Consider the following 19,527-nt stretch of genomic DNA (forward strand, 5'->3'; position numbering starts at 1 on the left):
CCTACAGTAATAATATTCCCCATCCTGGCCCCGGTGTGTCTCATTCTTGGCTCCAACCATATGTTCTCCCATCCTGGCCCCATATTGTCTCCCATCCTGCCCTTAGGAGTATCCATTCTGCCCCCATGAGATATCCCATCGTGCCCCATATGATCTCCCCATTCTTCCCCATCTGTCTCCATCCTGCAACATCTGTCCTATGATCCTACCCCACATGATCTTCCCATTCTGCCCCATCTGTCGGATGCAGGTTCAGTTACTGCACTGGCAGAATCCTGCCGCTGGAGCCCGGTGAGCAGAAGAGAGGGGGTCTCCTGATTGAAGGGCCCCATGCGCCAGTAAGGGCAGTAATTCCCTGATGGCGGCTCTGTGCATAATGCAAGGTTTTCTCATTTTCACAAGTGGTAGTGCACTGTTGCATTGTACAGAGTTCAGTTTCAGTATATCACCCTCCATTATATTGTGTAGAAAAGCAGGAGGTAAGGTCCTGGATGGTAGATATGTGTCGGTAATGTAAGCTGTACCAGTAATACTAGGTTACTGAGAGGGTTTAATGTGACTGGATTTTGGATATGGGTTTTTGGGTACCCAAAAGAATCTGATTGGGAAAAGTTGATCCTATGATCCATTCCGGGGTTTACGGGCCTATTAACAGCAGCTAGGTTAGCTCAGCAGTGTGGAGTGTGTTAATACTATAGAAAGGCAGAGGTACAAGAGAGGGGTGCTAGAGCCAGAGAGGTGTTTGTTTGAAGAACACATTTAATACTAGTGTGAGCTGTAATCAAGACTCCTATATAATTCAAATGAGTAATGTTTAGCTTAGTTGATGATGGAGGACTTATAACATGTTCTATTACTAAATAACAGGAAGGCACTATTATGTGAGTGGGATGCTATTGTTAGTGAAAAAAAAAAAAAAAAAGGGGGTGCGTTTTTACTACGAACTAACTACGATGCTCTTTTGGTTTCTTCCATGTTGTCTGATGATTAGAAGTTAACATAATTAGAAAAGTCAAAAAGCATTTGGCAGTCTTGGTGGTGCATTTGCTTTTGTCACCTGATTTGTGGCATCCTCCATATAATATTCATTATCAAGCAATAAGGAAGAACATAAAGCCCCCTCAGAGTCCTAGGGCCGTTCCCAGATGAAGGCAATAGCTCCCTCCTCTAATTCCCCAGACAGATCTTCAAATGTCTGACAACAGATGGGACAACTGAATCTTGATCACTGAGCAGTTTGTGAACTCTTCACCTTACCACTATGTTCATAATGGCTGGAACCAGACACATAGGAGGTCATTATACACACAGCATATAATCGTAAAGTACTGGGGTTCACATGTGTGTCCAGATGACAAGCCGGTCACATCTACAGCATGTTCTTCATCTGCACATTATATATGGTCCGCCTTCTAACCTTATAACAGATTTTCAAAAGAAATTAATTCAAACAATAGTTAATGCTGCATGTATCTTATTTAGTGAGTTGGTTTGACGATGGGCGGGTCTGAGGTCACTTAAACACAATGTAACTCCAAGGCAATCAAATTTCTGTGAAATCAACCTGTCCTGTCCAGTTATGAAGCACCACTGATTGTGAACCAATTTCTCCTGCTGTTGTGTAAATGGAACAGACCACCCATAGAAATGATAGCTAATTAGCAAGAAAACCCCTATAAGACCGGTTTCACACATCAGTGTCTCCGGTACGTGTGGTGACAGTTTTTTCATGTATCAGATACACTGACACACATAGACCCATTCAAATGAATGGGTCTATGGATATGTCGGCGTGTTTTCACGGACCGTGTGTCCATGTTCAAAACAAGCAGACATGTCCGTTTTCACCCGGATACACGGCCTTCAAAACGTGCCACACATGTGCACACGGAGAACAGTGCACACTGTCCTCTGTGTGCACGGATGGCCGCTGGGGAAGTAGCGCTACTGTATGCGCTGTTCCCCTGCGTGTGGTGCTGAACGCGGCTGTCATTATTCTCCCCTGCTCTGCCGGCGAACAGGGGAGAATGAATGAATGGAAAACCTGACGTGGGGGGTCCCCCTGTTTTTAAACCAACCCGGCAAAACTCACAGGTGCAGGCTGCTATTCTCAGGCTGGTAAGGGGCCATGGATATTGGCCCCCCAGTCTAAAAACAGCAGCCCGCAGCTGCCCAGAAAAGGCGCATCTATTAGATGCGCCAATTCTGGAGCTTTGCCCTATTCTTCCAACTTGCCCTGTAGCGGTGGCAAGTGGGGTAATTGGGGGTCGATGTCACCTTCCTATTGTAAGGTGAGATTAAGCCCGGCTTAGTAATGGAGAGGTGTCAACAAGATACCTCTCCATTTCTAATCTTATAGTTGGTAAAGGGTTAAATAAACACACGTGCATAATAAAGTATTTTAATGAAATCATACACCACACAGTTTTGCCATCTTTATTATACTGGTAATCCATGCGATGCCCTCGATCTCCTGTAAAAAAACAAACAAACCCAAAACATACCAACAATATACTATAACTGTCCGGCGTTCAGTCAGTCCCATCACGTAATCCATATCTGGGGGATAGACAGTTTACAACCGGGAGCGGTGCTAATGCGACCGCTCCAGCTGTAAACTACCGGGGAATGAATGATATGCAGCGAGCGCAGGCTCAGTAACTAGCAGTGACGTCACTGAGTCTGTGCTCGCTGCCAGCATGAACTCCTCTAACCTCAGGACCGTGGGAGAATGCAAGGGATGAGGTCACTGTGACAGAGCTTGAACTGCCGTGACCTCATCACTTGCATTCTCCCACGGTCCTGAGGTCACAGGAGTTCATGCCGGCAGCGAGCACCGACTCAGTGACGTCAGCGCTAGTTACTGAGCTTGTGCCCACTGCGTATCATTCATTCATTCTCCGCTGCTCACCGGCACAGCAGGGGAGAACGGATGACAGCTGGCTTCAGCACCACACACAGGGGAACAGTGCTTACATTAGCGTTACTTTCCCGGCGGCCGTCCGTGTGGTACTGATGCGGCACACGGTTGCCACATGTTTGCCGCATGTAGTTCACACACGGACACTGATATCTCCGGTACCGCTTTTTCCGGTACCGGAAATATCAGGACGTGTGAAACTGGCCTAAAGGAGTTGTTTGGCAGGTGGTGACCGCAGACCATTTCTCTGTTCTCATCCTTTTTGGCTGTGTTGGTCACTTTTGCATTTTGTCATTGCTCTCACCCCTTGAGGTACAGTAGCATGAGGTGGTGTCTACAACCCACAGAAGTTGATCAGGTAGTGCTGCTCATCCAGGATGGCACATCAACGAGAGCTCTGGCAAGCCTCGGGAATTTTCCCCTGGTCCGCGCATCTGGCTTGACGCCGGGTCCTTGTGCGGCACCGCTCCGTCGCAGTGCGCATGCGCCGATAGCGCTGATATGATTGGAGGCCGCCGACCATGTGATCAGGGTCAGGGAGGTTAAAGCAGGTCCTGCATTCCCCATACACCACTTCCCCTTGAGAAAGCAGCGTCCGAGCGCTGCGAAACGTGCGTTGGGGCACTTCCACCGGTGGGACCCTCGCCTGTCTTCCTCCTTCTACTTTGGTAAGCATGGCACTTCTTTTGGCTATTGCTGTGTGGCGGGACACTGTATAAATATACAGGGCACTAGCCCTTTGACTCTTTTCCTGTTTGACCGCAAGGCAACTTTGTCATACTTTGTGCTTCATGCTTCCCATTTTCTTACCACTCTGCACCATATTGGCACTTTATTATTTTGTACTTTTTACCTGTGCCTATTTACAGTCATCTTATTTAGTGCTTTATGGGGGGGTCGACAGGTAGACGGGTTCCCCATTTCCCCTTCATGTGTTGTTGTTATATCTCCAGCATTTTTGTTTTTGCTTTATGTCCCCATCTTTTAATAATAAACTAATTTTGTACATTTGCCCTTCTTTAAGATTTTAGTGTGTTTTTTTTCTTGTCTTTCTTTCAACTGATTTGCACCACTGCAAGAAATGTACCCAGGTTTGGTACAAAGTGTATATTTCTGAGGTAATTTACACCATTTTTGATGAACTTGTTGTCCTTCTGTCCTTGGTGGTTAAAGATGCAATGATGTTAACCAGCACCAGTACGGGGCCTTATTTCCTGTATGTGATCCCAGCTTGTTATACTGGAGAAATAAACATCGGTAGGCACACTATTGTGCCCTCTAAATTATTTGTCTATTGAGGCAGAAGGTACGGTGGGGGCCTTGAGCAACCATTCCATTGGTACAATGCAGGGGGGTGGGGGGTGTCATATATAAATTTAAAGCCAATGACTGGTCTCTGTTAATATTGACTATTAATTTATGTTCTAGCATTTGCAACCCAGTTCAAATATAAGTTGGCTCAATTAATATTTCCTTCATTTTTTTTTTTTTTTGTGTTGCAGGCACCAGCAAGTAACGGGATCCAAACTTCTGACCAATTGTGCCTTCATATTATGTAAGGGTCATCCCACACCCCTGGACATTGTCTCTATTACCACCGCCTCCCAGCAGAGGATCTTCTCTTTTCTTAGCTTGGCATGGGGTTTTATTTCAGATGTTGACATAGAAAGTGAGAAGTATAGGTTTATGGGTTACGCACGCTTCTCTGTTGGCACTTTTGTCCGTCTGACAGCACTGAGAACGTACAGAGGACGACTTTCATACCTTGTTTCAGAAGAGAAGGACTCTGCCTCTAACATTCCTGAGGCTGGTAACTTTGGAAATAGACCTTCATCAGATGGTGTAGAGCCACAGGTACTGGAAGACTCGTTATTGGTACCACTGGACCAACCTGTTCCAAGTCACTGGCACACAATTGAAGACCAATTTGTTCTTGTTCTTGCTCTCTATCAATCTCATCTAGGGGCCGAGCACTTTACAGCCCCTATGGTCAAAGGTCCAGCAGGAGGTAACATTCACTTGTTCTATGCCACCTCCAGAATATCACGGACATCTCTTATCAAACTATTCATGGCAATGGAGAAAGGAACTCATCTAGACCAAGAGATACCTCACCTGACCCATATACCTGTGGCTGCATTTAGGATAGAGCCATCAGAAAACGCTGGTGTTATGACAGTAGATGGTGAAGTCATTGAATGTAGTCCAGTACAAGGGCAAATTCATCGGGGGCTGGGGAATGTGATATCCATAGGACAAAATGCATAATGTATTGATTCAACAACTATTACACGCAGCTTTTTTTCCCCCCAGAGATGTGCTACTAAAAAGGGAGTAGGGTTACGAAAAGGAAGAGGTTTTGTTCTATTGCCATGTTCACCCACAAAGTAGTAATTATAGGCAGGATGATACACAAAATAGCTGTGAGTGGGCGGTAATTTGTACTTTGAGTAGACAATGTAAATTCCCGTCTAGTTTACTGCCATTTACTGACTTTTATAGGGAAACTTTAGAACATCTGTAATTAATAACTAAAGACCCAAGGAGAAGCATTATCAAAACTGGTGATGTATTACTTAAAACAGCCAATCAGCATTCATGTACCGTAAGTGCGCCTGAAAATGAGAAGTAGAATCTCCATGCCAACTTCTCTACTTTTCTTTTGCAGATATCCGATCACAGTCTAGATTTCAGAAATGTCTCATGAACGGGAATGTTTTTTTTCCAGATATAGGGCAGAATTCTAATTTTGGAAAGTCATTCCTACTTCACTTTTAGCAGAGGCCATTCTAATTTAGGGCTTTTAAATACAATCTTTTTTGTTAACCCCTTGGTGAGCGGGCCAATTTTTTAAAATCTGACCAGTGTCACTTTATGTGGTAAGAACTCTGGAGATTGTTTTTTTTCGTGACACATTGTACTTTATGATAGTGGTAAATTCAGGTTGATATGTTTTGTGTTTTTTTTTTTTTTTTTAAATTTATAAAAAAAATCAGGAATTTGACAAAAATGTATAAAAAAATTGTCATTTTCAAACTTTGAATGGTTATCCCTTTAATCCAGAAAGTCATACTATAGCAAAACATTAATAAATAACATATCCCACATGCCTGCTTTACATCAGCACCATTTGTAAAATGTTTTATTTTGCTAGCATTTTAGGAAGTTTAAAAATGTAGCAGCAAGTTTTCCACTTTCCAATAAAATTTACAACATTTTTTTAGGGACCTATCCAGGTTTGAAGTGACGTTGGGAGTCCTATATATTGGAAACCCCCCCAAAGGTGATACCATTTTTAAAACAGTACCCCCTGACATATTGAAAACTGCTGTCAGGTAGTTTATTTACCCTTCAGGTAATTTTCAGGAATTAGTGCAAAGTGACATAACCGGAATGAAAAAATGTGTATTTTTCACCATCTAAATATCTCTAACATCTGAACATGTTACTATAGCCAGCAGACTGTAAGACCGCTATCTGGCCATGAATTGCCATGGCAACATCAGGACCACACAATCATGATCTCAGGGTGCCAATGGGGTTAAAGAGGAAGCCCCCACACTCTGTTAACTATTTCTATTATATAGTCACTATTGACAGCAGCATCCAAGGGGTTAAACAGATAAGGACGGTGCTGGCACTGATCGTGGCTGATGCAGCAAGTTGTTAGCTATAGTGTACAGCCAGCAGCTGCGGATCATCACCTGTATGGGGAGGCTAATCTCTTATATCTCACGTCAGTAAAATGACATATTGGCGGTCATTAAGAGGTTAAAATTAAAATGACTGCTCTCTATTTTAATGGAGTGGTGGTTAGGCATGTGCACTACTACTGCATTATCTATAGCACTGACAGAAATGGCCAACCCTGTACTCTGCCATCTTCCTTAGCCCTCTAGACAATATGTAATTTTGTAGTGCTCATGTGTGACTACCACTTGATTGAAACATAAGCCACATCTTGTTTGTGGGCGAACTCCTTTAAATTATGGACTTCTATCTGTTTGCAGCTACCACTTATGACAACTCGTGTTTTTTTGTATAAATTACATTCAATATGTAAATGTAATATAATGAGCTCCATCTAGTGGCGGCTGCAGAAAATATAATTTTATAATTTAAAGAACCACTTTGGCACTCTTTTATTGTCCTTTGTGTTAGCAATCTGTAATGTGTGTGTAGAGAATGTATAGTAATTACACCATCTTATGCCATTTTCAGTGACATTCCAGGGTCATATGACCGTATTTGTCACTTGCTGACTCAGTCTTCTCTGGGCACCTGAGGTCACTTTCTCAGTGTATGTCTATGAAGCTCTAAGTTCTAAGTCTTGTAAACTTCCTTTGATAAAGTGATCTCCAGTCCACATAGAAGATTCGGCAGATCACAAAGGAGGTCATGTGATCTTGAAGTGGCACTGGAAACGGCAAGACAGTAACCAGTAAGTATTTGTCATGATACAGGCTGGGTTTTTGTTTTGTTTTTCCTTTCTCTGCCTGATCATGTCAGGGGTTAACTTTCCCTGACTCGTTCCCGTGTGCGGTCTGCTGTATCTTGGTGCTGCTACCTGTGTGCAGTGCCAGTTATATTGCTTGCCTTCATCGTGCTAGCTGGCCCTGGTGAGTTTGTGATATGTCCTGCTGCGCTTTCCCGACCCAACCCGTGTGTGTTGACCTTCCACCTACCCGTTCCTGCTCCATTTTCCCTTGTGTATTTTTGGATTCCCCGGTATGGACTTTAGCTTGGCTCTGACCTGATTCTGTCGCTCCTTTCTGGTGTTTCTGCTACTGACCGGCACTGATCTTTTGCTCTCGTCTGACTCTGCTCCTTGGTTTTCCCTTGATACTGCGTTATCTCCTGGTATTGACTCGACTCTCTGACTATCCTGCTGCCACCTAGTGGTTGCTTCACTGTATTACTGTGGGTCTGCTTCATAGCAGGATATTCAGCTCAGTCTCCACTCTGTTGTTGTTTCTACTGTTTAGCAAATCAGGGGCTCTGCAAACGCAACGAAATGCCCGCAGACCATTCCACCAAAGTCTGCATTCCAAAACGGCGCTCCTTCCCTTCCAAGCTCTGCCATGCGCCCAGACGGTGGTTCCCCCCCCACACACACACATATGGGGTATCAGCATACTTGAGACAAATGCACAACAACTTTTGGGGTCCGATTTCCTCTGTTACCCTTCGGAAAATAAAAAATTTGGTGGTTAAAAAAATCATTTTTGTGGGAAAAAAAAAGATTTTTTATTTTCACAGCTCTGCGTTATAAACTTTAGTGAAACACGGGGGTTCAAAGTTCTCACAACACATCTAGATAAGTTCCTTTGGGGTCTAGTTTCCAAAATGGAGTCACTTGTGGGGGGTTTCTACCAGGGCCGGACTGGGATAAAAAAGCAGCCCTGCCACACAAACCCACCAGCCCACAAACTATAACACTCCTCTCCCCGATCAGTGAATTTTGCTTTACTATGTCGTGCCCCTCACTCTCCTAAAAGGAGATATTTGAAGACCCACATGTGAGTGGCACCACAGTGCGTATGATTGACCACAGCTGCATTTACGTGGTGCTCTACAGAGCTCCGATTTTCAGGATCATGGGGGTCCTAGCAGTCAGATCTCCAGCAATTGGAAAGTTATCCCCTTTCCAGAGGAGAGGGGATTACTTCGGATAATCCATTTAAACAGCTTTTCCAATATTTTATTTTTATTTGGCCAGAGTAATATTGAAAATACTAAACCAATATCGATCCTCCCAAAGTCCAATGTCTCCTATTCGACAGCAACACAGGAGAAGTGGTACTGTGCAGTACATACAGGGCTGGATCCAGGTTTTTCTGGGCCCCGGGTGAAAGTCTCAGTGGGCCCCTTTAACCCATACCACAATTCTTAATGCACAGATACAGCAGAGAAATATAGGGATAGTACAATGTCAAAAATGTCACTTCTTACATTACATGAGTGATATCTATTGTACATTCTACAATAGGTCATAAATCAGACAGTATAGTCCTCCATACAGTATTATGGGCAACACATGGTCCTCCATACAGTATTATGGGCACAACATAGTCGTCCATATAGAATGAGCCCCATATATTGCTCCATACAGTATTATGGGTGCCACATAGTCCTCCATACAGTATTATGGGTGCCACATAGTCCTCCATACAGTATTATGGGCACCACATAGGGCCCCATACAGTATTATGGGCACCACATAGGGCCCCATACAGTATTATGGGCACCACATAGCGCCCCATACAGCATTATGGGCACCACGTAGCCCTCCATACAGTATTATGGGAACTACATAGTCCTCCATACAGTATTATGGGCACCACATAGTCCTCCATACAGTATAATGAGGCCCATATATTGCTCCATACAGAATAATGAGCCTCATATTGTTCCATACAGAATAAGCCCCATATAATGCTCCATACAGTATTATGGGCACTACATAGTGCTCCATACAGTATTATGGGCACTACATAGTGCTCCATACAGTATAATGGGCCCCATATATTGCTCCATGCAGTATAATGAGCCCCATATAATGCTCGAAACAGTATAATGCGCCCCATATAATGCTCCAAGCAGCATAATGAGCCCCATACCTTGCTCCATGCAGAATGGGCCCTATATAATGCTCCATACAGACTAGATCCCATATAATGCTCCATACAGAATATGATGGGCCCCGCATAATGCTCCAATATATGATGTTCCCCGTATATTGCTCCAAACTCCAAACAGAATGGGCCCCATATCATGCTCCATATACAATGGGCCCCATATGATGCTCCATATATAATGGGTCCCATATGATGCTCCATTATAGGATATGTTCCATATATAATGGGCCCCATATTATGCTTCAGTATAATGGGCCCCATATGATGCTCCATACAGAATAATGAGCCCCATATAATGCTCCAAGTAGTATGAGCCCCATATAATGCTCCATACAGAATAGGTCCCATATTATGCTCCATACAGAATATGATGGGCACCATATAATGCTCCAGCATATGATGGGCCCCGTATAATGCCGCAAACTCCAAACAGAATGGGCCCCATATAATGCTCCATACAGTATATGATGGGTCCTATATACAGTTATATGAAAAAGTTTGGGCACCCCTATTAATCTTAAGCTTAATGTTTTATAAAAAATTTTTTTTTTTGCAATAGCTATTTCAGTTCCCTAACGATGCTCCATTATATGATGAGCCCCACAGGAGGGGGTGCATGCGGCGAAGCACGGGAGGGGAGGGGGTGCAAGGGGCCCTGCGCACAGGAGAGGAGGGGTGCAAGGGGCCCTGCGCACAGGAGAGGAGGGGTGCAAGGGGCCCTGCGCACAGGAGAGGAGGGGTGCCAGGGGCCCTGCGCACAGGAGGGGAGGGGGTGCAGGGCCCTGCACACAAGAGGAAGGGGGTCCATCGGACCCCGCGCACAGGAGAGGAAGGGGTGCACGGGGTCCTGGGCACAGGAGAGGAGAGGGTGCAAGGGGCCCTGTACACAGAAGGGGAGGGGGTGCACTGTGTACATATATACTGTATTAAGTGAATGATGAGGATGAGGGGATGACGGGGCACAGTGGCATCTGTGGAGCACACATGCAGCATTAATGGGGCCGAGCAGGTATATTACGGGTCCGGGCAGAGAGTTTCGGGGCCCCTTACCCCCCTATTATACCGGCGCCACCCTCCAGGGGCCCTATACTCACAATGTGTGTCTGTAGGGCGGCCCCAGCCCCAGAAAGCAGTGCAATTCTCTTGGCGCTGGTCCTCCGGGGAAAGTCTCACTGCCCATCATCCTGCCTACACAGCAGAACAGGAAACAAAAAAAAGCTGCTCTGACACTGGTATCGGCCAGCGTCAGACAGAAGAGCAGTGTGCACGCCGCCGCGGCCCTAAACTTGTTTTACTGAAGGCCCTGTGTGCGCGTACTCTCATGCTTGCACACACAGAAAGGGCCACAGCCGCGCGCACATACGCACTGACAAGGGTCGCCGCGGCGAGTACATACTGTCAAGTGCCACAGCGGCACTTTTGAGCAAGTGCAAGCAAGAGAGCGCGCACACACCAGGCCTTTAGTAAGATGTTTTAAAGGGCCAGGGCCGCCAGCCCACTGGGCATCTGCCCCATCTGGCAGATTAGCAATCCGGGCCTGGTTTCTACTGTTTAGGCACATCAGTGGCTCTGCAAACCCAACATGACGCCCACAGACCATTCCATCAAAGTCTGCATTCCAAAATGCCACTACTTCCCTTCCGAGCCCCGACGTGTGCCCAAACAGTAGTTTTCTCCAACATATGGGGTATAAGCGTACTCAGGACAAATTGCACAACAACTTTTGGGGTCCAATTTCTCCTGTTACAATTGGAAAAATACAAAACTGGGGGCTAAAAAATAATTTTGTGGGAAAAAAATGATTTTTTTTATTTTCACGACTCTGCGTTATAAACTTTAGTGAAACACTTGGGGGTTCAAAGTTCTCACAACACAACTAGATAAGTTCCTTGGGGGGTTTAGTTTCCAATATGGGGTCACTTGTGGGGGTTTCTACTGTTTAGGTACATCAGGGGCTCTGCAAACGCAACATGACGCCCGCAGGCCATTCCATCAAAGTCTGCATTCCAAAACGGAGCTCTTTTGTTGTCCCCCCCCCCCCCCACACACATATGGGGTATCAGCTTACTCAGGACAAATTGCCCAACTTTTGGGCTCCAATTTCTCCTGTTGCCCTTGGGAAAATAAAAATTGGGGGCGAAAAGAATTTTTGTGAAAAGTTTTTTTTTATTTTTACGGCTCTGCATCATAAACTTTTGTGAAGCACTTGGGGGTTCAAAGTGCTCACCACACATCTAGATAAGTTCCTTGGTGGGTCTACTTTCCAAAATGGTGTCAATTTTGGGGGGTTTCCACTGTTTAGGCACATCACGGGCTCTCTAAACGCGACATGGTGTCCGATCTCAATTCCAGCCAATTTTGCATTGAAAAGTTTTTTTTAAAACATTCCAAAAATTCCTGTGAAGCACCCGAAGGGTTAATAAACTTCTTGAATATGGTTTTGAGCACCTTGAGGGGTAAAGTTTTTAGAATGGTGTCACTTTTGGGAATTTTCTATCATATAGACCCCTCAAATTGACCTCAAATGTGATGTGGTCCCTAAAAGAAAAATGGTGTTGTAAAAATGAGAAATCACTGGTCAACTTTTAACCCTTATAACTTCCTAACAAAATAAATGTTGGTTCAAAAATTGTGCTGATGTAAAGTAGACATGCGGGAAATGTTACTTATTAAGTATATTGTTTGACATCTCTGTGATTTAAGGGCATACAAATACAAAGTTGGAAAACTGCAAAATGTTCAAATTTTTTGCCAAATTTCCGTTTTTATTTTCACAAATAAACGCAGGTAATATCAAAGAAATTTTACCACTAACGTGAAGTAAAATGTCATGAGAAAACAAAACAATGTCAGAATCACCAGGATACATGGAAACATTCCACAGTTATTGCCTCATAAAGGGGCAGTTGTCAGAATTGCAAAAATTGGCCCGGTCATTAACATGCAAACCACCCTTGGGGGTTAATTTCTATTGCAGTACTTGTATACCACTGCTGCACTGTTAAAGCAAAAATCCTTTTCAGGGCTACATACTGTCCTTTTCTAGTAAGACGGCTGTTAGTGGCATTTATTGTAGGGATAGCTGGTGGAGAAGGGAAAGATTTGGATTAGAGTTATACAATAATAATAATCTTTATGTATATAGCACCAACATATTCTGCAGCGCTTTACAAATCAGAGGTTCATATACAACAGTCATAAGTAACAACGTTAAAGATAATACAATAATTAAAGCAAAAATAATGACGACCCTGCTCGTAACAGCTTTCAATCTACATTGAGGTGGGGGTGACACAAAGTACAAGTGCTTATTTATAATGATTGTCCAGCCATTTTGAGGGAATGGGGGATAGATAAAGGCTGCATGAAGTAGTCACCAGTCAGTATGTGTGGTGCTTTTAGGTGCTAGATAGATTGATAGAGAATTATGTTCAGAGAAATAGTGAATGGGCTCTATATTAAAAGGACTTTGATTAGGGAATGTGATAGGCCGCTCTAAACAGATGTGTTTTTAGGGAGCACCTAAAACTGTGTAAGTTGCGGATAGTTCTAATTTCTTGGGGTAGAGCATTCCAAAGAATTGGTGCAATTCAGGAGTGGGAGGTATGGATTAGTGCGAATGTTGGTTGAAAGTCGATTGCGGTGCCTAGAGAACAGGTAGGATGATAAACAAAAATGAGGGCGGAATTGTAGGGGGGTGCCACACTGTGGAGAGCTTTGTAGGTGAGAACAAGCACTTTAAATTGGATCCTGTAATGTATGGGCTGCCACTGCAATGAATGACACAGAATGGAAGCGTCCAAATAATGATTGGCCAGATAGATGTCCCTTGTTGTTGCATTATGGATAGATTGGAGTGTGGAAAGTTGAGTGAGGGGTGCAGCCAATTAATAGAGAATTACAGTAGTCAAGGTGGGTCTCTCGGATTTTTCGCGACAGAGGAGCCAGAAGTCCACAGCATCTGATTTCTCCTACTCCTGCACTGATTAGAAGCTCTTCACCGTCATATTAAACAATGCAGGTTTATTTTACCAGTGCAAGGGTTAATATACTCAATTGAGAGCTCTTGGAAGCTTTCCTGCATTAAGGGTCTCAGCTGTTCACTTTTGGCCACTCCCCTCTCCTATATAATCTATGCCCTGGCAAGCACTCATTGCCAGAGATAGCTTATGCTGCGTGGTTGGAAGACGGTTTGCGGTTGTCTTTTGAGAAGGTGTTTGGTGGTTTTATCTGAGACTGTTGCAAAGTTTTGGGTGTGTGCCAATTCCCATCCATTTCCTACCTTGGTTTTACCCCATCCTCCACTCCCTGGTGTGCAGCAATGCTGGCAGCACTCATACGTCAAACTTGCACTAAAATTTTTTAGTCGACAATGGCGAGTCCAGTTCTGAGTGGAACCTGTCTTGTTAAACCTCTGTATGGTCTTGGCCACCATGCTGCAGCACAGTTTCATCATGTCGGCAATCTTCTTATAGCCTATGCCATCTGTCACCACTCTGTTGTTGGGCGTCACAGGACAAAGGGCTCCTTGCCTGTTCTCTGGATTACATATGATCGTGAAGCTGCCGGGGTCACGTATCTTTCCTTCGCTCCTGAATCCACCTTCAGTCTGTACCCTTCCCCCAACCAGGGAAGAGGGGAGTAGCAGTGTACCGTAATACACCAACCAGACTAACAAGGTAATATGAACAGGGATAAAGGAAAATACCACTCATACAAATATACACACATAAACAACAGAGGTAAACACTGGGGCGTGGAGGATGGGATTAAACCAAAGTAGGAGAATCAAGGGAATTATCACACACTCAAAACTAAGCAACAGTCACAGATAAATCCACTAAACGCTTTCTCCAATAACAACCACCAATAATCTCCAGCCATGAAGCATAAGATAACTCTGACAATGAGTGCAAGCCATGGCCCAGTTTAAATAGATGGGAGTAGCTAACAGTGCACAACTGACAGCCTTCATCTGAGAAGATTTACCCCTGTACTGCTAAAATAAACTTGCACCGTTTAATATGAAGGCGAAGTGCTTCTAATCAGTGTAAGAGTAAGAAAAATCTGACTCTGCGGTCTATTGGCTCATCTCTGTCATGGTAAACCCTTGACAGCATTGTTATGTAGAGCAACAATTCTTTTTTTCAGATTCTCAGACAGGTCTTTGACATGAAGAGCCATGTTGAACTTCCAGTGAGAGCAATAACACCAAATTTAACACACCTGCTATCCATTCACATCTGAGACCTTGCAACACTAATGATTATAACTTATGGTCTGGTCAGTGTGGTGGTATTTGTTCCTTGTATGTGGTATTATTCAGTCACTATGTACTGGTAATATCTGGTCTGGTCATGGTGTGAACGTATTTCTCCCTTGCATGTGGTATTCTTGGTCTTGTAATAGTGGATTGTGTTGTGTATGGTGGTCAATTGTTCTCTCATATTAATTAGGAGAAGATTATTTCCAATAGTGGTTAAATACTTGGCACAGGGTTTTCTCCGGTGAAAACAAGTAATCAACTTTTCACAGGATAAGTTATTGATTGGTGGGGGTCTGACTGCAAGGACCTGAAACAAGCAGCAGAATGTGAAGCTTTTATCCCCATTAGACGGAAGCGGCATGTGTGCCATGACCACTGATCCATGCATTCCCACAACAGCTGTGAGCGCTGCGCTTGTTTTTTTCTGGAAGTCCCAAAGAGAACGAATGGGGAGAAAACGACATGTGTGATCAGTTTTTTAAGATTTGAAGTCCATGGATGAATTTGGAATCTAACACACATATGGACCAGATTTTACGACTTTCACCGTAGCATATTTGGACTAGAAAAATGGACATCTAGATCTAGAACCTTATTACATAATCAATCTGTGTTTATCCTTGTTTCGCGGTTCGGATGAGAATTGGACTGAAATTATCATTGTAACTAAGGTTTTGAAAAGATAATAATTTTGCTACAATGTTCATGGTGGATTTAATATTCCCCTTCCCTATTGTTTTATCCTCTTGTTGTCATTGTATTGTATTTCCCCTTGTTAGTTATAAGTTCTTATATTAAGCCATAAATTCCCCTGCAAGAAAATATATTTTCAATGTATATTGTTCTCTTTCTAGTTAAAAACTCTAATAAAAACTTTGTTCAAATTAAAATGGGGAGAAAAGTGTCCTCTTAGGTGTAATACTTCCCAATTCTTCCTATCTGTACGGTTTCTAATTGTCGGACCGAAACGATCAATAAGTTGTCATCTATCCTGTGGAGCTAATGGATCGGTGTGTTTTAACCAAAGAACACCTTTAATGCAAACTACCGTGACTGTACATCCCAGTTATAGTGTGCGCACAGTAGATGTGCAGGAGCCACCTGTGTTTTACAATGGATGCTCCAGTATGGTATAATGGCTAAGAGGCATTTTCATATAGCTGGTGTGTAGATAAGAAAGTCAGTGACCCGCACCACAGATCCTGCATATATGCGAGCTTGTGAGTTAATGGAATATCGCTTTCCTGCTGGGTGTCGTGTGCCGTAGCCAGAGAAACCAAGTGAATGTATACGATTAGAAGAAAACGGCTGCACTCACCAACCTTCTTATGCAGGTCACTTTATTCAGTCCATATTTACACGGCACGGGGGTGTGTACATTGGGTTATGCGGCGGCTGAACGATGATCGTTTCGCACCTGTCCGGTGCTTCAACGGGTTATCGTTGAAGCACCGGACAGGTGCGAAACGATCGTCGTTCAGCCGCATAACCCAATGTACACCCCCCCCGTGCCGTGTAAATATGGACTGAATAAAGTGACCTGCATAAGAAGGTTGGTGAGTGCAGCCGTTTTCTTCTAATCGTATATTTTCATATAGCTGTAGGCTGGGCCCCTAGGGTCAATTCCTCCTGTGGGCCCCAGACATCCCTTGTCTTTGTTCCGTGGCCCTCATTTCTGTGATCCCCATGTCCCTGGTCCTTGCCCAGCATCATGCCGCATCTACGGAAGAAGGGAGAAAAAAAAATTCTTCTTGCCTGCCTGTGCTTCCATCGTCCGCTCCCTTTAGTGCAGTCTTGTTAAAATGGTCGGCGTTTGACGTCAGGGCACTTTCATACAGGGTCGGATTGGAGCACCAGGACACCGGACAATTCTCTGGTGGGCTCGAGTCCTCGGTGGGCTTCGAACAGGGAGTAGAGTGTGCCCGCTGGTTTCAACTGAATGTGCGTCCAAGCTGGCTCCTGCTTCCCTGGTCCTGGCCTCGTGCCCCTGGTCCCTTGTCCAAAACGAAAGGCTGATAAAGAAAACGTTTGGTGGGTAATTTTTTTTTTTATAGTAGGTGATGTCATCCAAAAATATTAAACTTAAAGAACAATTTGCGAAGTTCCGTCTGAAATTTATCGGACCCTATGAGATTCTGGAAGTGGTCAATCTGGTGGCTTTTAGGTTGAAGCTTCCTCCATCTCTTCACATCCCTAATGTCTTCCATAAATCCCTGTTAAAAGAGTTTGTCCCTTTGATTTTGTCTTCCTCATCCCCGCCTCCACCAGTTTCTGTCAATAACACTTTAGAATATGAGGTACAAAATATTGTGGACTTTCGGAAACTCTTTAATTCCCTCCAGTATTTCATGAATTGAAAGGGATATGGACCAGTGGAAAGGTCCTGGGTTCTAGCCCAAGATATGAAGGCCGATATCATGGTCAAGGCCTTCCATTCTAGGTTTCCTGGAAAATCTGTGGGTCCAGAGGTTCCCCTTACAAGAGGGGGTACTTTATCTATTCTGCCACTCGCTGTGTCCTGGGGATGCTGTGAGTGACAGCTCAGCCGTCCTATGGATAGCAGGGGTGTGTCGAGCTGTCAATGTTTTGTTTGGGATTCCTGCAGGTGTTTTTGTTTCCGGATAATTGCCAGGCTATTTAGCTGGCTGACAATGTGAGATCATTGAATATTGTAGCTTCAAGTTCAATGATGTGTTGACTATATGCTTGGAATTTTGTTATTCTGATTTATTGTTGCAGGACCTAGGATTTGCCTTTGACTACCCATTTGTATAACCCCTTTGACGTATTCTGAATTTAATTAACAGACCCCGGGCTTTGCCCCTGATCATGTACGTCCCTGTCTTTTGACCTTGGACTTCTTGACCACTCTGCATCATTGCTGGTCTGAGTAGTAACTAGCGTGACAGGAAAAATGAAGTGAAGTGCTGATGTGCCCTATCATTATTGGGGTTTCTGTTGTTTTTTGAGTAATGGGTTTATCATCTAGGCCTACAACTTCAATTAATACTATGGCCTTCAAGGGTTCTTTCAGAGTTCAGCCTTCAGAGTTCTTTAGGACACTGCAGGCTGCTTCAGTGTCCAACAAACACTCTTTTGTGTTAATGGGCATATCAGAGAGGGTGAAGTGAACAACGGCATCACTCCCCTAGTTTCAGAGATGACTGGTGGAACGGGAAGCCAGTCATGTCAATTGCTTTCCTGCCCTTTTTTCTTTGGGGCCTAAGGCTACGTTCACATTTGCGTTGTGCGCCGCAGCGTCGGCGCCGCAGCGCACAACGCAAACAAAAACGCGGCAAAACGCACGCTAAAACGCTGCGTTTTGCGCCGCATGCGTCGTTTTTGCCCGCAAGTTGGACGCAAAAAAAATGCAACTTGAAGCGTTTCTTGCGTCCAACGCTTGCGGCCATGCGGCGCAAAACGCAGCACAACGCATGTCCATGCGCCCCCATGTTAAGTATAGGGGCGCATGACGCATGCGGCGCCGCTGCGGCGCCCGACGCTGCGGCGCTGGCCGCAAATGTGAACGTAGCCTTAGTCTTGCTTCTAGAAGTGGCCCAGGTCATCATAATTGTAGCATGTCACCTTACTACGGTCCGTCCTACCAGGGAACACCCTTTTTTGCCTGATCTTTACCCTTGTAGGTTTATAGGCATTTTAACCACCATTACCTTGTGGAATTTCTTTTCCTCCACCTCTTGAACATTCCTTTGAATTAAATGAGCCAAACTCTGGGCTGGGACTGACTTCTCATGCCAATCAGAATGAGTGAAAACTAATGAGTCTACTTATTCAATCCAGACACCAAGATGAACATTTTTCCCATTCCTTGGTCCTTCAGGCTCCCTACTGTCTCTTCGACTACCTGCCTAAATCTCTCAACGTAATCCTCAACTGGTTGCTTAGCCTTTTGTTGAATATTTGTCACCTTTACCCAGCACTGGGTAACAAAAACCTGTCCAATTTTGCTTTCGATTTGGGTGACATATTTCAATGCTTTTGAGGGGAGTATTCTTGCTCAGTTTCTGAATGCAGATTATTGTATTCTGTTTTCTATACATTTACAAAAGCTGCTCTTGTGCCTGTTTAGAGATATGGACATTGGACACTATGCAAACTATTAATTTTTATGCCCTTAAATCAGTGAGTTATGTCACACAAAACCGTTAATAAAGAACATTTCTCATATGTCCACTTTACAACAGCATTTTTTTAAACATAAAAAAAAGAAAGTTATAAAGGTTAAAAACAGGATTTTTGGTTGCTTACTGTAAAATCTGTTTCTCGGAGCCTTCATTGGGGGACACAGGAAACCATGGGTGTATGCTGCTGCCACTAGGAGGCTGACACTATGCAAATAAAAAAAGTTAGCTCCTCCTCTGCAGTACACCCCACCGACAGGAAGTAGGATATTCAGTTAGTAAGAAAACAGTAGGAGAAGAAACATGTAAAAGAGAAAGAAAACTCCAATTTTAACAATATAACACAATAAACAGAGCTATTCAACTTGGGAGGGTGCTGTGTCCCCCAATGAAGGCTCCTAGAAACAGATTTTACGGTAAGCAACAAAAAAATCCTGTTCTCTCTATCGCTTCATTGGGGGACACAGGAAACCATGGGACTTCCCAAAGCAGTCCCTGGGGAGGGAACAGCAGTCAACTCCAATCAGATAGGAAAACTCACCACCGTCGCCTGCAGGGTCT

The 19,527-nt window shown here is 44.1% G+C and overlaps 1 protein-coding gene across 1 annotated transcript in view; it reads left to right on the forward strand.

Annotated features, from left to right (window-relative positions):
* SPHK1 (sphingosine kinase 1) overlaps positions 1–6,042 on the forward strand; it is a 58,990-nt gene extending 52,948 nt beyond the window's left edge. The window contains exon 5 of the mRNA XM_077251816.1: positions 4,423–6,042. Coding sequence (XP_077107931.1) covers positions 4,423–5,188 — 766 coding nt within the window. The 3' untranslated portion in view covers positions 5,189–6,042. The remainder of the gene's footprint in view (positions 1–4,422) is intronic.
* Positions 6,043–19,527: the final 13,485 nt, after the last annotated feature.

This window comes from Ranitomeya variabilis, chromosome 4 (assembly GCF_051348905.1).
Source record: "Ranitomeya variabilis isolate aRanVar5 chromosome 4, aRanVar5.hap1, whole genome shotgun sequence".
Taxonomy (NCBI): Eukaryota; Metazoa; Chordata; class Amphibia; order Anura; family Dendrobatidae; genus Ranitomeya; species Ranitomeya variabilis.